Source organism: Python bivittatus, unplaced genomic scaffold (genome assembly GCF_059951505.1).
Source record: "Python bivittatus isolate LINGU-HERP-01145 unplaced genomic scaffold, Pbiv_v1 ctg000080_np1212, whole genome shotgun sequence".
NCBI lineage: Eukaryota > Metazoa > Chordata > Lepidosauria > Squamata > Pythonidae > Python > Python bivittatus.
Window position 1 is genome coordinate 77,057,568 of NW_028277035.1, and position 27,810 is coordinate 77,085,377.

At 38.8% G+C, this 27,810-nt stretch overlaps 1 protein-coding gene across 2 annotated transcripts in view; it reads left to right on the top strand.

Moving 5' to 3' along the window:
* Nucleotides 1-27,810, top strand: part of FRMD4B (FERM domain containing 4B) — a 224,965-nt gene that overhangs the window by 162,956 nt on the left and 34,199 nt on the right. For both annotated transcript variants that reach the window (XM_088134355.1, XM_007426078.3), the window contains exons 9-11: nucleotides 3,294-3,359; nucleotides 4,499-4,556; nucleotides 7,165-7,251. In XM_088134355.1, the coding sequence (XP_087990481.1) occupies nucleotides 3,294-3,359; nucleotides 4,499-4,556; nucleotides 7,165-7,251 (211 nt within the window). The remainder of the gene's footprint in view (nucleotides 1-3,293; nucleotides 3,360-4,498; nucleotides 4,557-7,164; nucleotides 7,252-27,810) is intronic.

Consider the following 27,810-nt stretch of genomic DNA (forward strand, 5'->3'; position numbering starts at 1 on the left):
GGTATTTAGGGCCACTGAGACCATTTTCTAATAAGAAGGTTTGTAAATGGCACTTTGATTTCTAGTTGTTGTCCTGCTTCCCTAACCTAGTGTCCTCCAGAGAGTTGAGGCTACAACTTCCAGAATTTCAGGTCAGCATGGTGAATAGATCTGGAGAGCACAATGTCAGGAAAAGCTAGTTATTAATTATAGAGCTGTTTCCAAGCTTCCTTGTGGCAAAGTTTTGTAATAAAAATATGCTGCTGGCTTATGAGAAAAATGCAGAAGCATTTAGAAGTCCATTATTGTCAAGCTGTTATTATAAATTTTTCTTTACACAATCAAGCTTCTACATGAATTAAGAGAAGAATAATGCAAAGAATAATCCATTGTAAATATTCCATGGAGGCCCAATATATGATGGCTTATTCCTTTGGGTTGTAATCCTGGGCATCGTTATATAAGGATTTTAGAAGCCTAACTCTACAGTAGAGCAGTCTTTGTATGTTCTGGTAAGTCACTAGCTTTTTCTGTAACAGTGATATGTCATGGAGAAATTCCACAAAGGTATAGGAGTCTTTCTGGAGCGGCGGGGGGGGGGGGGGGGCAAAAAGCAGAACCACAAGCCTAGAGCCCAGTAACAGCATAAAAATATTTAGAGATTACCTTGTTGACATAGAAACAAAATTTTGCTTGTTTCAGTTCCTCTCCATTGAATCTGACCTGCACATTTTTCATTGTGGTATGATACAGTAGTTCAGATAGTTACCTGGTTTCTGTTTTTCCTTGAAACAGGTACATTTAATATCTGTGTGACATTTCTTTCTGCAATACAGTTACTCAAATCACAGAATTTCTCTGGAAAAAGATCAGGCAGCCCTAGGTTATACTTAAATTATTACTTGCAGCTACTGATAAGAACAATAAGAATTATAGTCAGCTTGGGAAGGTAGTGCAAGAGTTCTTAAGAGTTCTTGATGCATAAAACTGTAAGTCCATTGGGCCCAGCATACTTTGTTCCACAACCGCCAACCAGTTGCTGCTGGAAAAGCCACAAATAAGGCATCGAAGTAGTAGTCTGCTATGTTATTGCTTCCTAATATAATGCCTTTATAAAGCAATCACAGCTGTAGTGATTATTCACTTTTTAAAGCCATCTATGAGGTCGATAGGAGTTGATACTGACTTCATGTCTATCAAGAAACGACCTGATTTCTAGAATACTGAGAAAAGCGCAGTGGGGGGTGGGGAATGAGTTGCTACCCTTTCTCTATAAGTTTATCTCATTTGAGGGTGAATAAATTTTACAATCTGATTAACACTCTGTAGCAGTGTTATTTCCTATGCTGGCTGGGGAATTCTAGGAGTTGAAATCCACACATCTTAAAAGTTGCCAGGGTTGAGAAAGTCTGCTCTATAGTATTATATGTATATGCTCATGTGTATTCATTCATTCATTCATTCATTCAAAATGTGCATGCTTAGGCTGTAGAAGAAAAAGGTGAATCTCTTGAAGCCCAGTTGTTTCATGTTGTAATCTGTCTTTGAAGTTTCTTTCTTCCAGAATGGCCATCTTAGTCTGTAAAATATGTCTTTGGAGAGTTATAAGTGCTCCATTCTCCCTTTAGAATATTGTCATTTCTGTTATCAGATTTGTTTCAATTATTTTGTATGGACACCGGCCTGCTTGCTTTATCTGAATGCGCAAGGGCACTGGTAGCAAATGATTAATAACACTGGAAGATGAGCAAATAAATTGAATTCTAGTATTATGGTTGCCACTATTAGTGTCACCAATTGCCTTGTGGAAGTTCTTTACATCAGCTTCTATCTGTAAAAGCCCCTGATGTCGGGTCTGATATTAAGCTATTTTGTACTGAATACCATATATACTTGTGTATAAACCCATCCGCGGAGGAGCTGACCCTTAAATTTTTAACCCAAATGCACCACCCACAGATAAGCTAATCCTCGAATTTTCGTATGTTTTAATTTTCACAGTTGGCTTATCCATGGGTAATCCACAGACTATCCATTTTTTATTGGTGTTTTGTTTAAAACTTCAAGGGTCAGCTTATATGCGGATGGGCTTACATGTGAGTATACTTGGATATACAGATACTTTTAAAAAGTATTACCGTATATACTCATGGATAAATCTATCCATGGATAAGCCAAACCCAATTTTTTGGGTGCATTTTGGCACCTAAAATTGTCATCTTATTTGCGAGGATATACAGTATCTATCTGGCTTCTATTCATTTAAGCAGGAAGAAGTCATTTTTGATGCTCCAAAAACAAATGTAGCCAAGTAAGATAACATGTACCTTCTGTTTTTTTTCACCATGGGTGAGGAGAGGAAAAAGAAGAAAAAAAAAATAGACATACTAGTCAGGCTTGTTGAATCATACCCCATCTTTTCTCCATAATCTCAAGTGACATATAATTGGGGACTATGGAAAATGTTTCAAAACTCAAGACCATTTTCATATCTTAACCACCTTACCTCAATCGTTTTGGAAGTGCTTCAAGCTCAAAATAGCTCTGTTTCAAGTTTTAAGGACTCAAGCATGAAACCTTTCCAAAATGGTTGAAACGGTCTGTTTCACATTCAGGATACAGTAGGTGATTTGCACTCCCCAGTCTTTTTGGATGGAACAGACAGAGACACAGCAAGTTTAATGACTGATTGCAGATTTGAACCTGAGATTGCCTAGTCCTATACCAACACATTAACCTCTTTATCACATGATAATTTTGTGGTAAATAACTTCACTGTCATTATGAGATTACTGCCATATGCCTCCAATCATACAAGAAAATAGAAGGTTTTGCTTTTGCCCTGCCTGCAAATCATTTAAGCTGTTTTTAGGAAAGAAAGGAAGGTGTGTGTCTCGGTGTGTGTCAGAAAAACCCAGTCATTAATCTTGCTGGGTAGGAATCATCAAAGCTGTAGGCCAGCACACCTGAAGGGCACCGGGCAGAGGCTGTTTTTCACAGGTCTACGACTTTGTGTACTGATGCAGTTCTGCCAAATTTATGGCCACTGAGCTCCCTTTCTCCACAGTTACTTTTTATGAAGTGGCAAACACCCAGGCTATAGGGTATTTCCTCTAGAAAAAGCTTAACCTGTAATTCCATTCTGTGCCATTCAAAAATTGGAGCATTCATTTTGTGAATTGACAGAATGGGTAGGGATATACTTTACAGGGAGATTCTGTGGAACGTTTTGTCTGGCTGGGGTGGGTTTGGAGCAACATGGGATGTAAAACACGTCACCCTCTCTTAATAGACTTTTTTTGCTTGATTCACAGTGAGGACAGAGTCATCGAACATTATATTAAGAACAAGGGACTGACTAGAGGACAAGCAATTGTTCGGTAAGTGTTTTATTCAGCTATTGTAATGGTATGTGGGAATGGCCTTGGGAGACGGGGCAATGAGATGCAACCAAAGGAGCAGCATAGGCCACAGCAGGAATGTGGGCGGGGTAAAAGGCTCAGAAGCAACCCTCCCTAGTTTTTTGGGCTGTAAAGGGGACAGGGGAAAAGAAGTACTTTCAGACTTGCAAGCTTCTGTTAATGTAACCTTACAATAAAGTAGAATTGGTCGTGTCTGGTCCACCTCATAAGGTGGACATTTGTTTATGGGAGAAGTTGGAGTGCAGAACAGATTTCAGTCCTTTTCTGAACTATTGACACCATGTGTGATTAGTCCGTGGTTGAGGCTGACAGTCTCTGAGTGCAGAAATCCAAGTAGTTGCCAGAGGTTAGAAAGGCCCGGAAGCTTGTTTTGGTCCTGCTGGTTCTCTGCAGGCTTGAAACTTTTTAGACTGTCTCTTTATATTCCAATACATTGTTCCTCTTCCTCTGTGTCCCTGCTGTCCTCTCACTTGAGGTTGACAGCATATTTATCAGCTGAAGAATGCCTTTCATAACCTGAAAATAAATTATGAATTAATCCGACACTAAAAACGTATAAGCAACTTTGTACTGTGAATTGATGCTTAGCTGATCAGGCCTCTTGGATTCATCTCTCTGATGTTACACACATTTCACTATTCAGATTTATGTCATATACTCATAAAGTGGGTCAGCTACATTTACAGTGAAGTTGATTTAGAAGAACTGAACACTCCCAAGAGCTAAACTTGGAAAACAATTTAGACCAGTATTGCAGAGAGCTCAGCTGATAGAATTGAAGCCAAGTTCTTGATGGAGTTCAGCTGTTATTCAAGGAAATACATTCAGAGAAGCACCTGGCAACACAGAGAGAAAAGACTGGTTCTATTTTAATAATCTCCTTTAAAATGCTAACTCTGTAGTTTGTTGCTTTGCTTGAACTTGTTTATAAACAGACTTCAGCTATTAATGTTGATTGATTCTTTCTAAAATTAAAGCACCTAAAATGTTTTGGTGTGAAACCTAAATGAATCTAAACGCATCAGTTAGATAATGTGTATTAGTAGAAGATTTTACTGAAGAAGCTGCTTTAATGACTTGTACATCTGCCCATGCAGGTACATGAAAGTAGTTGAAGCTCTGCCTACTTATGGAATCCATTATTATGGAGTAAAGGTTAGTGAATACTGGAAGAAAACCTGAATATACTGCCTGTTGTATGCATTTTTCTTTTAATTAAAAACAACTCATTTGAATAAAATGAATAAGGAGAAGCCTTCATGTTGTACTAGAATACATGCCCCATTTAAGGACTTTTTACCTTTTCAGGTTGATCATGAGAAAGCTCTGGATCCTCTTTGTCCTCCACTCTCTTCAGGAACAAGGCCTTTATTCATGGTTTGGCTTCCTGGTTACCCAGGATCCACTGAGCAGTTCAGGTAGTGTCTGCATGAATGCAGATCTTGTATTTAGTCTGATGAGTTACCATTGAAAAGCATCACCTATCAGGAGATGGCAAAGACTTCAGCTTAAGATCCTGGAGATTTGCTGTCAGTCACAGGAAATCATGAAAGACTACATGGATAAGCAGTTTGACATAGAGTGGCATTCTGTGTCTCTAAGAAATAACTGAAAAATAGAGCAGGAAGGCCATTGTGAACATATTACAACATTTAAAATATTAAATTTTCATTCAGAATTTTCTGTCTTTTGCATAGCAAACAGTATTTAAGTTCTTATAATTTATTCAAGATGGGTTGTTTTCCCATTCTGGGCTACAATGTTAGTTGATTAAAATGATACAAATAGCAATGTGTGTGTGTGTGTGTGTAAATAAATAAAACCTCTAAAAGCTAGTGCTTACATAAAATTAATGGGACTGGTATTCTAGGAGAGGTACAGTTATATTAACAACAAAGCAGATAGATTAATAATGTGAAGAGTATTTATTTTGTAAACCATTTTAAATATTTGATTGTAATTAATCCATATGTAATTAATACCTGCTGCTCCTATATCCAGTGTCCAGATATTAGTGGCCTATCCCTGAAAGATGTTTATACATATAGAATTGTATATGTATTACAATTCATGCCATCCAAAACTGCACTGCAAACTATAATGAGCTTGCTGAATATGTACATGAACAGTGACATTCCTTTTCAGACATCCCGCTAAATTCATAGATAACATGTGTATGTCAAGTGGTCACAGTCATGCTTCTGTACATGTAGACTGACCCTGTGTAGAGAATGAGTGCACAACCCTTTAACTTTTCAAAAATGTCACAAATTCCTATTCTGGTAGGGATTTTACAGATCCCTTTTGTTTTTCACATTCTCCACATTTTATTGCCTCAAACTACCTTGATAAAACTGTAGACCCTTTTAACTTTCACAGAACTCTCACACTGACACTGTGAGTAACAAATGTTGGTGGACTTTGGGCTTGGTGGAGGTGCTTGTTTATTGGTATCTACTGGTACTGAAGAAGTCTTGATAATAAAAGGAGCAAAAGCTTTCCATTGTTGAAAGTACTGTTGGCAATTTTCCTGCAGCATAAGAGTAAGGCCCCAAAAATGGGGCCTTCTGGGATATGGTCTGGAGATAGTGTTGGAGCTATTAGATCCAAAGCCACTCTGTGCCCTGAGAGGATTACAATAATGACACCTTATCTTTAGCAGCTTAGGGTTGCCTTCCAAAACTTCCCTCTAAAAAAAAATGAACAAAAATCACTTTTCTTTGTTTTTGGTCTCTGGCTTCCTTAGTTCTCCCTTAGCTTGTTTTGCCTGTTATGAGCTAGAGACCTTTGGTTTACTTCAGCCACAAACTTTTTAATAATACAGTAATTTACCCCCTCCTCCCCCTCTTTCCCCCCCCTTGTATTCTTGGTAACTTCATGGACAGGTCTGTGCATTTTTCTTGGCAACATGCAGAAGTGATTTTGCCACTGGGCGCCTTCCAGGATGTTTTTCAACTTCCTAATCTAGGGCTGAAAGAAAGTAACTAGCCCAAAGTCACCCAGCTGTCCTCCATGCCTAAGGGAGGGTCAGAACCTGTATCTCCTTGCTCCTGGTCCAGCACCTTAGCCACTACACCTCACTGGCTCTTGTAATATACTTTACAAAGTTGATTAAAAAAATCTTTAGGGAAATAATGCCTTACTGTACAATACTCTAAGTTACTGTTTTGTTGCTTGAAAAAGAGCTCTATGGAAGATAAAATCTAGTGCTCTCACCAAGAAAATATGTCAGCCCAATTTTCTTTTAAAATAAACAATAACTGTTTTCCCTTATCCTTTCCTCTCTGTCTTTCACATGTGTATGTAAAGTAATTTATGGAATGTAGGCTGAACAAAGTGTACGTCTGAGTAAATATATATGGAACTGTGTGATGTGTGTACACAGCCCATTCTTTTCTCTCAACAGTTCAGCCTTGCTTTGGACTTGTCCCTCACCAAGTCTTCTTTTACTGTTGTGGCTTACCACCCAAAGATTTTCTTCCATTTGGGCCCCACCTCTAGCCACGGTTTCAAAGAATACAGCAGCTTCTCTTCCCTACTGCTCTCGGCCTGTTTGTATAGCATCTTCCAGCTGGGAAGGGAATGGCAGACCACTTTAAACAATAAACCTTCTCTGTCAGCCACAGGTGTGCTAACAAAGGGCTGCCTTCATCTCCCTAACCTGCAGATACTTGTTGCAGGATGAAGTAAAGAAACCTTATATCAACTCTGAAGTTTTTGACTCTTGCTAAAGCCTCAGAACTTCTATTCTTCTCTGCCATAGGATAAACAAGGCATCCCATGGTGGCTTGGGATCAGTTATAAAGGAATTGGCCAGTACGATTTACAAGATAAAGTCAAACCTAGAAAAGTAAGTCCATCTGCATGTGTGTATTTGTCTTTGTAACATATAAATGGAAAGGCAAGGTAAAAATACATACTGTGCTCTTTTCCTTGTTATCCAGCAAAGAAAAAATATTTCTTGATTCTAGAGCAGTTTCCCACACTCTGATTTTCTCCAGGTCTATTGGACTACCGTTCCTACCCAGTGGCCAAACTGGGAATATGAGAATTGTAGTCCAGTACATATCTGGAGGGCATCAGAATGGAGAGACTTCTCCAGTCTGTTGAAATAATTGGATCCAGTAAAATTGTTTTGGAGTGAATGAAGCACATATCTTGGAGAAGGAATTTTCCTCCTTATTCAGATAAGATGTGTTTTGGGCCTCTTAGTTTAACATCTCTGTTTTAACAGCGGTATTTAATTATTTTCTTTGTTTTGCATTATGTTTTAATGTTGTATATGTTTCATGAGTTGCCCAGATTACTGGCCAGATGCCTGGGTGTGTACCAGCAGGATCTGAAACAGTAACCCACCAACATTACTCCCCACCCCATTGCTACAATTGATATTAAGATATATTCTGTAAAGAGACGTGAAGATTCCATATAGCTGTCATGACTTCATGAATTTGGCTAATTCATCATCAAATCATGGCACTGAGTTCCATAGCTTAATAAAGTGTTGTGTGAAGAAATCCATCCTTCAGTCTATCTGTGAATCTACTGCCAGATCACTTCACTGCTTGACCCTTGGTTCAAGTGTTATATGAAAGGGAGAAAAAGTGCTTTCCGTACACTTCCTTTACAACATGCATCATTTTATAAAATCCCACTATGTAGATTAGGAACATGTTTCCTAAGTTAAATTGTTCCAACTCTTGTAAGCTTTTGCTTGGACAGAAAAGTAGGTTGTAAGGTAACTTGCGATTGTTCTTGCCAAATCAGGAAATCCCAACTGCAATGCTTTTTTTATGCTTCTTTCCCTCCCCACAAATTCCTGCTCCTCTCTGGAATGCTAAGCAGTTTTCCCGAATAATGTTTTGTGCCTGCATATGAAACACAAGTGCACCCAAAGCAGCATTTTATGCATGGAGGTGCAGGGGAGGAGTGTTTTGTTTCATACAGAGTTTGTTAGACACTAAAATGGCATACCTGTACATAGAAATTGCCCCATCATTATTATTTCTTGAACAAAGAATAAACATCTGGAATGAGCTCTGAAGACCTTGGGAATAACTCCCTGATAGTTATATTGTGAAGACTCAAACACATGTAGTTATTGTGCCACAGGGGAAACACACCTTGGTTTTTTTCCAGCCTTTTTGCTTTAGATTGATATCCAAGCCAGAAGTTGCTTATTTTGCTGTTCCTCCTGTCCTCAGAATATTTTGGGTTTAACAGGTTCTACATATTTTCTTTTGATTGCACAATTTGCTCTCCTTAGAACATAAGTGATATATATATAAAGGAATGATACATCTGGTTAGCTTTCTAGAAAACAGCTATATCTTCAGGAATCCCAATGCGAGGAGAAGAGGATAGATCAGATCTTCTGTTTTGTCCCCTCGTATTTGTTAACATTTACATGAAATAGATGGAAAAGTTCCTGTGAAATACAGGGGTTAGGGGCTCTTTTCTGTTTCAGATAGGAAAGTTACTGTAAACCCTTGGATCCAGTAAGGAAATAGATGTGAGTGAGAAAACTGATTTCAGTCCTGTTAAAATATCAGCTTGGTGTTCAAGCTTCTTATGAGATTGGGGTATAGCCTCTTCTAGCAGGATAACAACACGTTCTTGTCCTCTAATAGTCAGGCAGCTGAAAGACATATTCACAGTGACTAGTAAGGGCATAAAAATAATCTTGTTAGATTAGGTCACAAACCATTGTGCTTTTCAGAATGATCAGTCAGATACCTGGGATGTTCACAAGCAGGCAATGGAAACATATCCTTTTCCAGCCTTTGTTGCCTTGCAACTCATGTTTGAAGGCATGCTGCCCCTAGTCCAGAGGTAACATTGAGTCTTCAAGACAAACAGCACTTGATAGACCTGTCCTCCATGAATGTATCTGTATCATCTGAGTTCATGGTTATCACCATGTCATGTGGTAATAAATTCCACAGGTTATTTTTATACTGTGTGAAGAAATAATCTGTTCTAAATCTTCCCATTAGCTTCATGTCTTAACTATCTCTCATTCAGACTACTATAATATATCATACGTGGAAATTATCCTGAAAGTGTAAGGAAGCTAAATCTAGTGTACAACGAGGTGGCAACATTTGTGTTAGGTGTGTGCAGATTTAGGAACAACTTCACGAGTGTTCCAGATTTTTCAAAATACAATTCAAGCTGCTAGTCTTGACTTGTGTCTGTATGTTTGTGCCTTTGAGTCAGTCTTGACTCCTGGAGATTGCCTGGACAAGTCCCTGCAGTTTTCCTGGCAATATTTTTTGAAGTGGATTGCCATTGCCTTCTTCTTAGGACTGAGAGAGAGTGACTGGCCCAGAGTCACCTAGCTGGCTTCATGCCTAAAGCAGGACTAGTAATCATGTCTTCCAGATTCTAGCATGGTGCCTTTAACCACTACACCAAACTGGCATCAGCAAACTTTTCAAGTTCAGGGAACTAAAATACTTTTTAAAATTTTTAAATAGCGGAAATCTGACAAAATTGCTGAAATCTTGTGGGATTTGGCAGTCTCATTCCTGAGATTTCAATCTTTTTTATTTGCTTTTTATTTAGTTTTTGAATTCTAAGTAACATGTTAATGACTTCCTGACATCTTAAACTGACGTAATAGATTAGGTTTTCTGCCTAACCCATAGCAACCTTTTGTACCCCTCCAGCAACCTGAAATCATGCTGCCAAAATTCAGTGGCAAAAAAATAAAATAAAAATCCAACAATGGAAATAAAAGCAGGAGGTTTCTTGGAAGCACACTGCTTCACTTCCAGGTCTTAATTCCCTATCACCACATATATACCAGAAAATGGCCAGAAACTGCAGCACCAAAATTAATTTTTATATTTATTTATACATACTTACATAAAATTTATATGGCTGCCCATCTCGCTTGCATGACACTGGACAGCTAACAGTAGATTAAAACCATAACAATAAAACCCAATAATTCGGCAAAAATAGACACCATGGTAACATTAATACAATGCAGCTGAGCCCCTCAGAAACCTTCATCCTACAGCTGTAAGCCATGCGACCAGGCTAATATAACATCCCAGCCCAAAGTCTGTGCGAATAGCCAAGTTTTTAAAGCTTTTCAAATACTGATAGGGTTGGAGCCATATGAATCTCGCAGAGAATGATGTTCCAAAGGACAGGCACTGCAACAGAAAAAGCATTTTTGAGCAGCTTGATGGAGATCTTAATGTGAGAATAAAAGCAGTGTGCATCTTCCTGGCCTTATTCACATTAATTCTCCCCAAACAAAGCCAAATATTTCAGTTATTTCTCTTCCTGAGACATCATTATGGCATCCTGCTGCCATCTGGAAAATCAGGAGGTTGAATTGTGCCTCCCTCCTTATTCCACCTCTCAAACATTCAAATTTAGGACAGTCCGATTATTCATAATGGAGTATAGTTCATCCACAGTGAACATGAATTCAGTGGATTCTGAGTAAAATTCTAAGAAAATCCCTCTCTTCAGATGTTCTAAGCAGACATTATCAAATGCACTCCATCAGAATGTGACACTGAATGGTCTGATGTTGGTTTGACCTTGATGCTTTTTGATTCATTAACATTATTTCTGAAATTAAGCAGGGACTGAAAAAATTTGGGCTAATATCCAGATTCAAAATTAATAACCCAAATTTAGGCCAACTATAAACCACTACCAAACCAGATTTTTCATGATTAAAATGAATCTTAACATGTCACTGCTTCCTAAACTTAGTTTTCTTTTTTCGAATTTTATTTATCATTTTGCCCTTAAGAGCTTATCAGTTTGTTATGGCATTCCCAGTACTTTTATTCACAAAAGGAAAAATTACAGAATATATAAATGCATTGTATATAAAGATATAAATAAGGGAGATTTGACAATACCAAGTTTATATTTGTTGATACATTACAAAACTAATCAGTTGAGACAACTAATATTGTTGCTGGGGATGATCAAAATAAAACATGGGTGGGCAACAGACGTTTCTTGGTGACCATATGAAGTTAAGAAAGGACACTGTATTAACGACCATTGGACCTCCCCTGTTGCCCTCATAAGTACTCTTCAGTATTCAGAATGTGAAACGAACCACCCTTACAGTCTGCATGGGCATACAATTTAAGACAAATACAGTTTACAAAGGCTCAGCGGAGAGTAAACTCAAAAGGATAAGGTTCCAAATTGCCTAGCTCTAGAGCTTTACACTCAAACTAGAGGTTAAAGAATAATGCATTTCTATTATTCAGCAATATAACAACAGATCCGGAGAGGGTATTGTCCAGAATATGTGAGAAATACAGAGACTTACTGGAAGGGTTCGCATCGTTCTTCAAGAATAGTGGTCGGTTCTCAGGAAAACAAAATGGAATAGATCGCTCTGCAAGGCTCCGGAGTATATATGTGGGCAAAGACTTTGGATCATGGTTAATGAAGATGCTGCTCAGTAGAAAACTTTAGATCACTGAAAAGCATCAGACAGCTGTCAGACAGCCTTGACCATGACTACCAGTACAGCCTTTAATGTTTTGCAGGGTCAAACAGCATTGTGGTTTTTAATGAATGGATAGCGTGTTATAATCTCTTGGTCTGGAAATTGTCCAAGAAACTAACATCTTAACGTGCCATAGAAAACTAAGGTGGAGAATGATAATAAAAAAGTTAAGCCATCAGTTTTGTCAAAGAAGTAAACAAATTAGATATGTTTTATGCTGAATGGCAAAACTTTCTTAACATCTATTGTAGGAGAATTACAACCAGAGACAATCATCAATTTACAATCTCTTCTAGGTTTCTTATCATGCTATAGAATTTGAGAGGCAAAAAAATTAGACTGCCTATCTAGTTCTCTTCTGTAACACCTTGAAATGGTGCGATTTATCAGAAAGAGCCTAGTGTTTGAGTTTTGAATGCTTAATGTTACATTATTATTAATACAATGCAGTTAAATATAACATTGTTACATTTAAAGGAGAAAAATATATTTAAAAATGTGTGCTTCCATATTTTAAAACAATATTGCCGTTTTTTCACCTTCATTTTTTTTAATCAACTCAACATTTATAGGACAAGTTAGACAACTTCATAGATGATACAGCTATAAAAAGTGCCGGTTGTAATAGCTATATCTTATTTGGAGCATCAGAGACATTGTGTTTCCAAATTACCAGTTCCTGTGGAAAAATAGCAACATAACTGCGTATGTATCTTGCTTCCGGGCTTCCTATAGACTTCTGTCTGGTTACTGTGGGTAGAGAATGTTGGAACAGATAAGTGTCATCTTATGGAACAAGTGGGTATGTCTTGGCGCTGTGAGTGACAGGTGTTGTGTTCTACCCCAAAACAAATTCCCTGCAGTTCTTTTGACAACACAATATACATTTGCACAGCTCCCAAAAGAGCAGCATAGTGCCCAATACAGAAGGAAGTGAGAGGAGCCAATATTATTGGATTTAGTTCTAAGGAACAATGACTTCTTTTAAAGTAGGAGGTCATGGAAGTGATGAGAGTGTATACAGTTTCTTGACACAAAGGGTGGTTCTTTGTTTGCTGTGTTTCACTGTTAAAAGTAAGTGATTATGCTAATTCTGGTTGCTAGGAGAAACGAGTATGTATATTTGACAAGGGTGAGTTGTATACACTCTGGTCAAATGTGTGTATCAAGTGGGATTTAGCAGCTCTCTTTGGCACATAAAGTAAAAGTGTTCTCTGCAATCCCTGATCAGTTGTAATCTGTGAAAGAATATCTGAAGCTGCCCTATTTCATAGGGTACTCGGCTGCACACACCATCCCTGCTGGAATAGTTCAGTAAACCAGTTCAGCTTCTTTTTTCTCACATTTGTCATTTAAACCTGGAAGGCTTATGTAGCATTCATGACTAAAAGATATTGATCCTCAAACTGTACAAACCAGACTTTACTGATATAGCTACATAATCTTAGTTCCTGGTCTTAATAGCCTTAGAGAGGAGGAGAGAACTTCTCCAGCTATTTTTTTAAAAATTAACATGTCCTATAGGGTTACAATGTATTTTTTTAATGTTTATTTTAAAATTTGATTTTTTAAAAAATCTTTCAATTCACAACCCCTGCCCAGCAAGAAAGTTAATGGCAGTAACTTAATGTCTATTTCGTCTTTCTTTTTGAAATTAACATTATAAAAGCCCTGTGCTAAATGCCTATAAATTTGCTTTAAAGAAAATATAGTTAAACACTACATACAAATGCATATGAATAATATATGCAGCTTATATTGCTGAATTGCAATGACAACAACTGAATGGGATTTTTGTTTCAAATATTTCATTTTGGATGATGGCAAAGTTTTTGTATCAATGAAATCTTAACATTAACTTTAATCACTGTAATTGTATGTATAATATTTAATAAATGGAAATAATTGTATACATATACACATACAACATACATGCTGTGTGTGTGTCATTTAAAAGAACATATGTGGTAAAATGTGTACATTTGAATATAGCTTGTAGGGCAGTCAAATCCCCTTTTATACACAACAGAAATAGAGTCGCATCTGGCATTCAAACAAAAAATTGTTTGGTTTCCACAGATACAGGTATATACAGGCTAAAGGGAAAACATTGGATGATAATTATTTTCATTCTGTCTGAAAGATAACATTTTTTGTATTCTAAATCCATACATTTCAGAATATGAGCTTTTTCACATCTCTAGTCAATTGTTGTTACAAAACTTTATAACTGGCACTATAATTAACCACAGCTTATATTGAGATAATATTTTGCAGGATTTAGAGCTTTAATATGTTCAAACTCACTTTCCTTTCCTACATTTAGAAGGCAGTGCTGATTTTACAGCAGTTTCCTTTGGGGTATTCCAGACAGTTTCTCCGGTTAGATTAAAAAGTATTGGCTGCTGCTTTCTCTGGCTATATTCCAGCTGGGTAACTCCTACATTCTTTGAAGCTGCTGTCAGAGAAGACATTAGTTTCTACATACAACCTGAGGATAACCCTCTTCTAGACCAAGAAAGGGAAAAAGGGTACAATTCATCTGTGTTTTTCTTTTCAGACACTTTTTAAAAGGCTAATTTAACTGTAAATCCTGCCGGCTCTGTTACTTTTATCCACATTTCCTCATCCACCGTACACTGTTTCTTCCTTCTATGATAGTGGCCCGTTGCCAGTTCTCTTGTCCTCCAGAAAGGACAATGAAGGGCTAGCATTGCTGTCAATTAAAGCCCGATAAAGCAGCTGAAGTTGGCTGTACCTTATCTTCCACTGGTTCCAGGGAAATATAGCATAGCCAATAGAAGTGAATATGTGTAGCTCAGGGTTGAACTGTGGAGTCCTTGGGGTTCTCTGAGCTTGGTTGTTTTCTTGCAAACGTTTCGTTACCTGGTTTCTTGCAAATGTTTCATTACCCGGCTAGGTAATGTCTTTAGTGCATTGAAGATGTTACCTAGCCAAGTAACGAAACATTTGCAAGAAAACAACCAAGCTCAGAGAACCCCAAGAGAACAGCCAAGCTCAGAGAACCCCAAGGACTCCATAGTATAGCATAGTGCTTTTGTAACTCTGCATATTGACTCTCCCAAAGTGAGAAAACTTTGATCAAAATTAAATACATTTTCAGCTGCACTTTTATTCACCCTTAACTGGAAGTAAATCTTATTAAAATTAGAGGGACCTCTGAGAAAATCTGCATAAGATTGCAGTACAAATAGTTATTTTAAATAAGAAAAATAATCATATAGCTTAATTTTCTCCAATTGAAATAACACTAAGCATGGATTAGTAATGGTATTAAACATATGAATAGTACACAGTGTGGCTTAACAATCATAATGCCATAGTTATGCCATAACAGTTATGACCTGGTAAGGCAAATCAGGCCTTAGGAAAATGAGAATCCCAGAACATCTCATTGTCCTAATAGAAAACCTATCCATAGGACAAGAAGCCACAGTGCAGATAAAGCATGGCAAAACAGATTGGCAAAGGAGTGAGTCAAGGTTGTATACTCTCCTTATTTATTCAACCTACATCCTGATCATACAGTGCATTCGGAAAGTATTCAGGCCCCCTTCACTTTTTTCAATTTTGTTATGTTGCAGCCTGATACTACAATAGTTCAAATTCATTTTTTTTCTCATTAATCTACACTCAGTATTCCATAATGACAAAGTAAAAACAGAGTTTTAGAAATGTCTGTAAATTTATTAAAAAGAAAAAACTGAAATATCACATTGGCATAAGTATTCAGACCCTTTGCAACAACACCTGAAATTTAGCTCAGGTGCCTCCCATTCCTCTTGATCGTTGCTGAGCTGTTTCTACACCTTGATTGGAGTCTACCACTAATCAAATTAAATTGATTGGACATGATTTGGAAAGGCACACACCTCTCTATAGAAGACCTCACAGCTGACAATGCATACTGTATCAGAGCAAAAGCCATGAGGTCAAAGGAACTGCCTGCAGAGCTCGGACACAGGATTATTGCAAGGCACAGATCTGGGGAAGGCTACAAAAAAATTTCTGCTGCACTGAAGGTTCCCAAGAGGACAATGGCCTCCATAATTCTCAAATGGAAGAGGTTTGGCACAACCAGGACTCTTCCAAGAGCTGGTTGCCCAGCCAAACTGAGCAATCAGAGAAGAGCCTCAGTAAGAGAGGTGACTAAGAACCCGATGGTTACTCTGACTGAGCTCCAGAGATCCTGTGTGGAGATGGGACAAAGTTCCAGAAGGACAACCATCACTGCAGCCCTTCACCGATCTGGGCTTTACGGCAGAGTGGCTAGACAGAAGCCTCTCCTCAGTGCAAAAGACATGAACACCCACTTGGAGTTTGCAAAAAAGCACCTGAAGGACTCTCAGACTATGAGGAACAAGATTCTCTGGTCTGATGAAACCAAGACTGAACTGTTTGGCCTCAATTCTAAACATTATGTTGGGAGGAAACCAGGCACTGCTCATCACCTGCCCAATACCATCCCAACAGTGAAGCATGGTGATGGCAGCATCATGCTGTGGGGGTGTTTTTCAGCAGCAGGGACTGGGAGACTGGTCAGGGTTAAGGGAAAGCTGAATGGAGCAAAGTACAGAGATATCCTCAATGAAAACCTGTTCCACAGCACTCTGGACCTCAGACTGGGCTGAAGGTTCACCTTCCAACATGACAACGATCCTAAGCACACAGCCAAGGCAACACAGGAATGGCTTAGGGGCAACTCTCTGAATGTCCTAGAGTGGCCCAGCCAGAGCCCTGACTTGAACCCTATTGAATATCTCTGGAGAGACCTGGAAATGGCTGTCCACCGATGGTCCCCATCCAACCTGATTGAGCTTGAGAGGATTTGCAAAGAAGAATGGCAGAAAATCCCCCAATCCAGGTGTGCAAAGTTTGTTGCGTCATACCGAAAAAGACTTGAGGCTGTAATTGCTGCCAAAGGTGCTTCAACGAAATACTGAGTGAAAGGTCTGAATACTTAAGTATATGTGATATTTCAGTTTTTTCTTTTTAATAAATTTACAGACATTTCTAAAATTCTGTTTTCACTTTGTCATTATTGAGTGTAGATTAATGAGAAAAAAAATGAATTTGAACGATTGTAGTATCAAGCTGCAACATAACAAAATTGAAAAAAGTGAAGGGGGTCTGAATACTTTCCAAATGCACTGGTTGAACTGGAAGGAGATGAACATGATTTTAAAATTGGAGGAAGAAGTTCAGTAACCTGCGCAATGCTGATGATATTATTTTGGTAGCTGAAAATGCAAATAATCTGCAAGTTCTAGTAATAGAAGTCAAGGAGACATTGAACAAATGGGACTATGATTAAATACTGTGTAAAGGAGACTAAACCAATGAAAACAGGTACAGCAACCAGCCTTAGAATGGACAATGAAGAGATTGAAGTAATAGATAGATCCTGCCTTTTAGGATCAGGCGTCAAGAGTAAAGGAACCAGAAGTCAAAAAATATGCTATAAACGTGTACTTAGCGGGGTAGCACTTGGAAAAGGCATGTCTGTATCTGCTAAGATCAGAATCGTGCAGACAGCATTTTCCCTGTGACAGTATATGGAAGCAAAACTTGGACTTTGAAGATGCAGGATTGAAAAAGAAGTGACACTTTTGAAATTTAGTGTTGGAGACAACTCTTCAGAATACTATGCATAATCAAAAAAATAACCAATGGATCAACAAAAAATGAACCTAGAGTTCTCACTCAAGGCACAAATGACTGGGCTCAAATTATCATACTATACTATGAAACATTATGCAAAGATCTAGCTCTCTTGAGAAGACTGTAATGTTGGGAGAGGTAGAAGGAAAGAGTAGAAGAGGATGTGAGCCCTATAAGGTAGACCACATCAGGAAACTGACTCCATAGGAAGGCTGGAACTATATTTTATTGAGAAAGGCTGTAGTAACAGAACCTTGCAAGCCTGCTTGCAATTTACCTTCCCTCCCTCTTATACCCCATTAGTCAGTAAGAAGCCAGCCTGGTCTTCCTAACACTAGCTTCTTTCTCAGGGCTTAAGGAATGTTTTGCCCTTGTTGTTCCTGTAACAGCTTCTGGATATTCTCTTATGGCCATCTCCAAGGCTGTCTACAGAGAATGGCCAGCAGCAATGGGTGCACTTTGGAAGACCTGAAGGACCAGATTGGGGACAGATCATCCTGGAGAAAATCTGTCTATGTAGTTGCTAAGTGTTGACACTGATTTCATAACACATAATAAATCAGTCAAGGCAAGTCAATACAAGTATCCTCTGAGTCCTGCTTATAAGGGAATTGTGACCAAGAAAAAGTGAGCTATGAATGCATTCACCTTTGGCATGAAGTAACGCCAAGCTGTGGCTAATTAAAGTATATATTTCTATTTCCTTTTTTAATTGAAGCTCTGAAGGAGGAGAAAAAAGCCCAAGGCTCTGTGTCTTACCTGTTATGATAACATCTAAACTTTATTAGTGGCTACTCTGTCCATTAGATAGGGAATATTTAGGAAAAGAGGGAGATGAGATTCTTAAATATAGCTGTTTATAAATAAGGTTGTAAACTAGAAAATAGGTATGTTTTGAATATTGTCACTATGTATAAATATAATTTTTAGTAATAAGATTATTGTGTGATGTTAGAGAATAAAGCAAATTGTAAAATTGTAAAATTTGAAAGCATTCTGGATTGTACAGAATATGGGCATTTCTAAAAGATTACGATTTTGTGCTTCCAACGTAATTTTTCAAAATGGGATGTCAAAATTGTTGCTGCTTTGCTGTTGCGAATAGCAGTGTCTGTGGCAGGAGAGGGCAATAGGTTAAATGTTATCTGTTCCACCTCATACCACATTAAAATTTATCATATACATCCCTTTAAACCAGGAGTTTTTGGCTTCAATAAATATATCCGTGTGATGTTTTATTTCAGGTGCTTGTGTTACTTACTGTACATAAAGATCTAAATCTTTTTTTTTTTAGATTTTTTATCCCACCTTTATTATTTTTATAAATAACTCAAGGTGGTGAACATACCTAATACTCCTTCCTCCTCCTATTTTCCCCACAACGACAACCCTGTGAGGTGAGTTGGGCTGAAAGAAAGTGACTGGCCCAAAGTCACCCAGCTGGTTTTTCATGTCTAAGACAGGATTAGAACTCACAGTCTCCTGCTTTCTAGCCTGGGCCTCAGCCACTAGACCAAACTGGCTCTCTTTCCCAGATGATCACTGACTCAGAAATCATATATCCATTTACTATCACTTAATTCTAAGTAGTAATATATACGACTCCTGTAAGAGATCAGTGAAAAGTCTTGGAAAGTCTTGATGTACACTATTATTGTCATACCACTATCTAACTACTTAAAGTTTTTGATTTTGCTTTTTGTTGAAAAGACGACTTGCCACTTACCCTCCAGAGAATATAGTTTGCCTTTTTGTCAACACACAAACTTTCACCAGAGTGCATTACTGAAACTAGCTTCAGATTTTCTTTCACTGTCCAGAATCACTTAGGTTTCAGGAATGTGGTAGACAGGAGGAATGTTATTCCTAGCATCTGCTGTTCTAGGCAAAAGCTGAGTAATTTGTGGGGGACTCTGAAGACAACACATGTCCTGGGCTAGGCTTTTCGAGGCCTATAGGTATGTGTGCACACCCAGGTATGATATGTACACCCTTCCCATGCATGCATATACCACACAACACACATTCTCCCCACTCCCCTTGCCCAATACCTTTGTGTTCTCTTTGCTATTGGCAGCAGAAACACTGTGCCATCCTTCCTTCCAGTGAAGCAGCTGAATATGCCATGTCTGCTGGCAGCATGAATACAATATATTCTGCAATCTGCCACTTGAAAAGCAAACTGTACCATAAGGTGTGGCAGGTGAGAGATACTTGACCAGCCACAAGGATGACTCAGGGGGCCACCTTCAGTCTCACAGTTGCCCTATTGGGTCAACTCAATACAGGGAGTCCCCAGTTTAAGAACAAATTCCGTTCCCAAGGTCTCTCCTTAAGTCGGATTTGTAGGTAAGCCAGAATAATATTATTGTATAATACTGTATAAGTAGTATTGTGTAATGAACTCAAATCATTGTGTATTTAACTTGAATTTTGCTACAACAGGCTCCGTTCTTAACTATGGGCTGTCCTTAAACTGGGTGTTCTTAACCCAGGGACTTCCTGTATCCACAGCAATTCCTGGGCAGCGTCTTGGTTTGCTTGAGGAAGGCAGGGAGAGGCTGTTGAGGGGTGATGCTAGTTGCCTCTGTATTCCAGTGGTCAACAAGGTGCCCAGAAGAAGCACCATCCAGATCACTGAGAAATTCCCCAAACACCATCAGGAAGCTCAACAAATGCATACGTTAGCCTAATTTGCCTCAAAGTTTTGATAGAAAAATAAGAATGGAAGACCTGCCATATATATATTCCATGCTGAACGCCTCTGTCTCTTGGATTCAGCACCAACTGTTGACTTCTCAGAGCACAGCATTGCATGCTGTGTCTTAGGGGTGGCTGTGGATATTGCGTGGAGGGCCTCTTGAGTTTTAACCCTATAGTGGCACCACTTTTCAACATTTTACAAATTTTAGTCTGTATTCTTAATACTATTGTAATCTCTTTGATTTTGTACCTTGTTTTTATTATGTACATTCTGTAAGCTGCCTAAAGTCTAGACAGTTTCATGAATGAATAAATGAATAATGACTGGTGCAAAATGCAAGACGCCTATCCTCTAGGGATGATTTAGGCCCAGTCCAATCCTACAGTATAGGCCACTGGTTCTTTCGAAAATGCCTTTCTTTTAGTAGTTTAGAAATGTTGGTTCTTTCTTCTCCGGGGAAGGTTTGAGAGCTGGAAAGAAAAAATCTTGCTCATCGTTTCCTTTGTAGAAGCCACTTTTATTTTTGCCCCAAGGAATTTTCCTTGAGTATCCATGACTCATCCTCTGACGTGTATATCTGAACTGGACTCTGACATCACCCATAATTTCCAGTTTCTTCCACTCAGTCTGTGTTTTACATCTGCAGGTATATGACCAGTTATTGTTTGCTGTCAAAAGCTATCTCTTTCCTCCAGCAGTGCACTACTTCCCTTTCAGCAGTGGAGATAGAGGGAGATGATCTTTTTCTGGATTTTTATATGAATTGTAAAGTGGAATTACTAATTCAGTTTGTCAAACTTCTGCAAGAGCATTGTCAACATACGTTAGTGTTCCTCTGATAGAGTAGAAGCCGGTCTTTTTAAAATTTCTTTTTTTTTATTGTATGAGAGGTGCTGTGTTTTTATCTTATTTCTGGAGAGAGGAACATGAGGCAGCCTGTGCAGTTTGATATACCCCAGTTCGATATACTGTGCAATTTGATATTTTAGATTAAACACACAGAGAGACACTTTTTGAGAAGAAATTATTTTTAATAGGAAAATTGTAGTTACAATCCAGCTTCCAACATTTATACTGATTTAGGGAGTATAAAGTCACAGAGGCCCTCTTAGCATATCTGCAGGGCCTTGGCCAGTCCCAAACTAGGAGAGGGGAGATGGAGTCACCGCATTAGATCGAGATTAAATGTTTGCCAACACTCTAGCCCAGCCTTCTGCAGCCTGGTAGCCTCCAGAAATACTGGATAATTGTCATAATTCCTAGACAACATGTCACTTGATCCTGGAGGTTGCTGAAGGAAGGAGGTGAGGACAGGATAAGGCAATATGATGTCCCCCAGATGCATTGAGACTCCTACTTCTAAAATTTCCAACCAGCATGGCTGTTGCTAGCTGAATATTTCAGATGCTGCAGTTTAGGCAGAGGTAGAAAATACAGGTAGTGTTTGGTTGGAGTAGGTTATTTTATGCTGCCTTGAGTCACTGTTGTGAGATAGGTGGTCATATAAATGATTTAAATAAATAAAATAACCCATTTGCTTCACAGTCATCCACAGTCATGATTTCAACACCATAAAGAACAGTCTGATAGGGGATCTGAACATCTAATGTTGGCATAATTAGTGTGCGCTGCTGCCAGTAGTCTGGGGCATCTTTGTAGACCTGTCTGTCTTCAGAGTGATAGTTGCCAAAAGGTGCATTATGTCTGGTCCAACTACAATGGTGCTAGGCTGAGAGGCAGTGACACAGTTCCAGAGGGTAGAAAGGGAGAAGCAGGATTACAATCCAGGTTTACATATTTTTTGGGGGGGCGGGGTGCCTTCAAGTCAATGCTGACTCCTGGAAACTGCCTGGACTAGTCCCTGCAGTTTTCTTGGCAAGATTTCAGAGGTGGCTTGCCATTGCCTCCTTCCTAGGGCTGAGAGAGAGTGTCTGGCCCAAGGCCACCCATCTGGCTTTGTGCCTAAGGTGGGACTAGAACTCCTGGTCTCACCCTTTCTAGCCTGGTGCCTTAACCGCTACACCAAACAGGCTCTCTAAGTTTATATTAGAATCTACATAAGAACAAGACCATCTTTTTTTTCTTCAACCTCCTTTGGCTTAATTGTATCCTATAAATGTTTTCATGATGCTTGGAAAGGATCTCTTTCTGTACAAGAGGAAAATACTATTTTTGATGCATTTTTTTTTATTCTTATGACAGTTATTCATTATGAGTTATTCTAATTCCCTCTACATTTTATGACTTCGTAATTTCAGCTTTGTGAGACTTTACAGGTCAATACCATAAAAAACTTACATATTGCAGTGGTTAACAGCCTGCTGTCCTTCTAGTGATTTCTTGCTGGATTGCTGTCTTTCCCAACCAGCACAGCCAATGACAAAGTTATGTGGGAGTTATATTTCAAAATAATTAGAGGGAATCATGCTGTCAGCTTCTGTGTACTATGATTCAAAAGAGAAACCCAGCCATTTCTCTGGAAGTAAGTTTGCTTGAAACAGTGGATCTCTCACTTTCAGTTAAATCTTTTCCCCATGCTATCATTTGTATATTGAAGAACAATTGTGAAAGTTTTGCAAACACATGTGGAAAAAAATCTGAGGAAGAGACTGTTTGGTCAAGTGTTTTATTCTTTTTGCTGAACACGGCGTGAATTAGTCAGTGCATATTATTTCCTAAATATTATTTTTGTTCAAACTCTTACATTCATTCATTTCAGAGAAACTTATGCAGATGTAGTTCCCGATGGCTTGGGCTTTGCAGGAGCGTAGAAATGTACAAGCTGTTAAATTACTAACTTGGTGTCTGCTATTATTCATATTTACTCCATCATGGCCTCAGACTTCTGAAAATTGAAAATACAGTTCTCTGTTGCTAAACAAATCGCAAGCATTTTGCTTTTTATAATATTCAGTGTCCTCTGTTTTGATCTCTGAAAACTGTTGCATTTAAACATTTTTGCATAAATGGATTTTGCTGGAAAATTAGTCAAAGCAAACTTCTTATAAAAGCTGTTCCCCCTTTTTGTATGTGTGCTTATTATGTTTTGTTATGGGAAGGGAAGAACGTAAGACAAAGAAAAGAACCCTAAGTTCTGTATGGGTGCAATTTATTACTAGATATGATCCTAAAACAGAATCTCTTCTGTTGATCTGAGTAATAGGGCAGGTCCCACAGATACCAGGCCTAAGCTGCTTAAGGATTTAAAGTTCAATACCAGCGCCTTAAATTATGCTTAGTAGACAACTGGTACTTAGTGCAGATCATTCAGTACAGGTATCATGTAACTACTGATCAGCAGCTTGGCCACTACATTTTGCACCAGTTGCCAGTTCCAGACACATGAGTTCATTGATAAAATTTATAGATCACTTCAGTCTAATAAGACTCTAGCCAATATACATAAGAGCAATGGTAATGCAATTCTAATACAGTAATATAACACCCATAACATTAACATCAAGCCATTAATCTGCCTGTGCCAATAACCATAATCAATTTCTAATGCTGTTTCAAAACAGCCAAGTTTTAACAAAGGCCATGAGAGTAGGTGCCACCTTAGGGGGTTAGCTGTGGGAGAATGGGTAAGCCTCCCAGAGAATGCTGTTTTGTGCCCCATCCTGTTGCACCCCATGATTGATGGGGACCCTCAGCACACATTCTTTGTTCCCTCAGACTGGTTGGGCAGAATTTATCAGGGAAAGATGGTCTTATAGATACCCAGACTCTGAGCCATGTAAGGCGTTCTGGGTGATAACCAGCAGTTTGAATTGCACTTGGAAATGCACCTGCAGTCAATGCGGTTCCCACTGCAATGGTGTTATGTGGCAATGGTGTTATGTGGCCCTGTAAGCAACCAGGTAGCTGCACTTTGCACCAGTGGAAATTTCTGCGTGGTCTTTCAGGGCTATCCCTATGTAAACTCAAATACAGTAATCTGAACAAGAGATGACAAGGGCATCAGTGACCAACATCAGTATCTGTCTTCTGAAATTAGGCCGGGAGGCAGAAGTTAGCTTTCTCTGATCTAGATTCTTGGCTTTTACTTTAAGCTGACAGGGACACCACTTTAATTTTGTTGTTACTGCTGCTTGATGTCTCTGGTAAAGGTAAGCAGATGACTTGCTCCAGTTGGCGTGGTGGCTGGCTCTGAAAGGGTGGGCATTGGAGACTTTGCACCTGATCAGAACAGTTTTCTGGCATAAATGTCCCTGGGACAGTGATGATTTCATATTTAGGAGCCATTTGAGCAGCCTAGAAGTGATTTGTTTGATAGAGATCATTCACTTCTCAGGCCAAAAGGGAACCAAGTGGTGCTGGCTAGCTGGTCTGCCTTGATATTGGATTCCCTGTTGGGTAAGACAGGAGCTTTGTGGCTCTGCATCAGAATCAATCAGGTAGTCTTTGTTTAGTGACCACAATTGGGACTGGCAACTTGGTTGTTAAGTGAAGCAGTCTCTAAGTGAAACCACGACTGTGCTTATGATCTTACTTCAGCTTTCCTTTGCTTTACAGGCCTGCAAAAGCCACAAATGCGAGGGTTGGCCATAAAATTACTTTTTCATCACCGTTGTAACTGCAAATGATCGGTGTATCAGGCAGTATTGGGAATAATGGAGGCTTATGAGCCAGGGATGGCTGCAACATCTTGCTATAGAGAGACAACTGTAGTACTGTTGGTGCATAGTGCCTGGAATGGTTCTTAACCAAATACTAAGTGTTGGTCCAATATGCCTTCCCCTCCCTCTTTCTCTCTCTCTTGCTCTCTGATACAAGGAATGATACATAGCTTGACTAAAGCCATTGCTTATGTACATAGCAAATGTGTATGTTCAGCTGCATGCACATCTTGTTATGGCTTTAAGATAAAGTATCTCTACCACTTGGTTGGTTTTTGAGTATCATTCTTCATGATCCTGCACAATAATGGCAGTGTGGTGTCTGTTATGTACCACTTTGAACCTGCTGGGTAGTAAATAATACTCCTGCAATTTTTTGCTGATTGCAGTGCCTAAAATAATAATCCGTGCTCAGTGAGTTGGGGGGAGAGGGTGCTTGAAAAAGAGAGGCCAGGAAACCTTCTGATGAACTGACAGTGTAGCTAGAAAGGAGTGGTTCCTCCTAAGTACAAACCCTAGTCCCCAAAGTTATTGAAACAAAACTTTTCTGTTAACTCTCCTTGCAATCTCTATTAAAATGCTACTAATTATAGTAGGTGGCTTTCCCTAATACGGTTATACATACAAAGATTCAGAGGTATTTTGTACATATTAAAAATAAGTAGTTGGTTATTCAGTAGACTGGTGTGCTAAGCATCTGCAAGATTTCTAGAATGGAACCTGTAAATTTTCTTATAAAAAAGATAGAGGGTTTTAATCCTAGAACTTGGTTTGGATGTGTCACTAGCTGCTCAGAAAAGAGCAGAGAGAAGCTGGGTTGTCAGTAGGGTGGCCAGATACCAGAATTGTGCTGGACAGTTTAGATTTTTTAAAGTTAGCTATCCATCCATCCCCACCCTCTGAAGACTCTTTTTTTCATCTGCTGTGCTTCTCTCTCCTCTCCCATAGGATTACTATTGCCAGGTGGTGGAATTAGTTGGTTGTATATCTTTGCTATCATCTCATCATTATCTGAATGTTTACATCCCAAATATGGTAGCCCTTCTCTCTTGACATGTCCTCAGATGTGACTTGGAGGTAGTAAGTGTACACCCAGTCACGAGACTGACTTAACTGACCTTTATGATGGTGAAACAGAATAATCTGGATGGGAAGGAAGTGGGCAAGCCAAAATTACTCAGCTTCCAAGCTATTCTTCTTATTCTACCAGTGCAAGTTTACTACCAGGACAACAGATGTTGCTATGACTGGCTGATAAAAAAAGTAAAAATCAGATGCTGATGAATAAGGGTGAGGGGGGAGAAAAGAGAAGTTACGTATGCATGAGAGGGAAAAGAGGATTTTTCATGTATACATTAATCTATAGTACCTAAGTTATTTTGCAGCTGCTCATTCAACATTTTGGTGGCTACCTAATGAATAGAGAGGTTGAGGGTCTCATTAAAGGGAACAAGATCACCAGTTTGTCTTTTGATCTGAAAGCTTTTAGGATAAATTTTGCTTCTTTTCCATGCCTGAAAAAAAGCAAAACTTATATCATGCTATTGTAATGGGTATGTAGGTTTTCTTTGTGGAATGCATCAAAACGTGTTTAAAATTTTTTTTAAGTAGTTTTGGTTTATACAGATAGTGCAGGTTTTCTAGATGACATCCAATAATGATTGAAATTCCAGTAGTAATGTATGGCTGTGAGAGCTGGACCATAAAAAAGGCCGAGCGCCGAAGAATTGATGCCTTTGAACTGTGGTGCTGGAGGAGACTCTTGAGAGTCCCCTGGACTGCTAGGAGGTCAAACCAGTCAATCTTAAAGGAAATCAACCCTGATTGCTCATTGGAAGGATCGATAATGAAGCTCAAGCTCAGATATTTTGGTCACCTAATGCGAAGAGAGATCTCTTTGGAGAAGACCCTGATGCTGGGAAAGATTGAAGGCAAAAGGAGAAGAGGACGGCAGAGGATGAGATGGTTAGATAGCATCACTGAAGCAATGAGCATGAAACTGAGCAAACTCAGGGAGGCAGTGAAGGACAGGAAGGCCTGGCGCAATATGGTTCATGGGGTCACGAAGAGTCGGACACGACTTAACGACTAAACAACAACAAATGATTGAAATAAACAACAGCAAAAGAAATTAGACAAATTTTTAAAACTCAGAGATGTAATAATATCAATACCAGGAAAATTACAGCAGCACCAACATGTTAAATTTTTAAAGTTCCAAGATGACATCAATGCTACTATTCAGATGTTAGATGTAATGTGAGGGTTTTTATGGGACAGGGTTGCCAAAATTCCAATGATAAGGCTGTCCTCTTCTTTTAAATTAAAAAAAAATAAGCCATTGCTTTGAACCAACATTTTGATGTCCTTTGAATTAATTAATAGTTCGGTATTTACTTTCATGTTTGTCTCTTATTCTGCCTATTAGAACCAGTAATAATATACAGTAGAATGTTTCAAAAGACATAAAGGAGATCCCATTTGAAAAAACAATTCAACTAAACATTACCTGGAAGGAGAAAGGTAGTGCACCTGGGGGGGAAAAAAGATTTAACCTAACACTATTTCTGTTTTCTGCTAGTGGCAGCTTTTGTATGGGGATATTCAAAAACATCAGGAGCAGGTTGAATTGATTTCATCCTGCTCCCTCACTCTATAGTACAGCGTATCTAGACTCAGCCTGCAAGAGAATATTTCTGGGGGTGGTGGAATAGTTATGTTAGAATAGTGAAGACTTATACTATGTAAGCACAGTCATTCTGGAAAATACTAAATGCATGTTTCATGGAGAAAATCTGTGTGGTCACCGGGAGTCAAAAACAACTTGATGGCACATAATCAAAAGGAATCAAATGCATATTGTTATTGCGGTTGATTGCATGCAAGTGGTTTGCTCCTTTACCT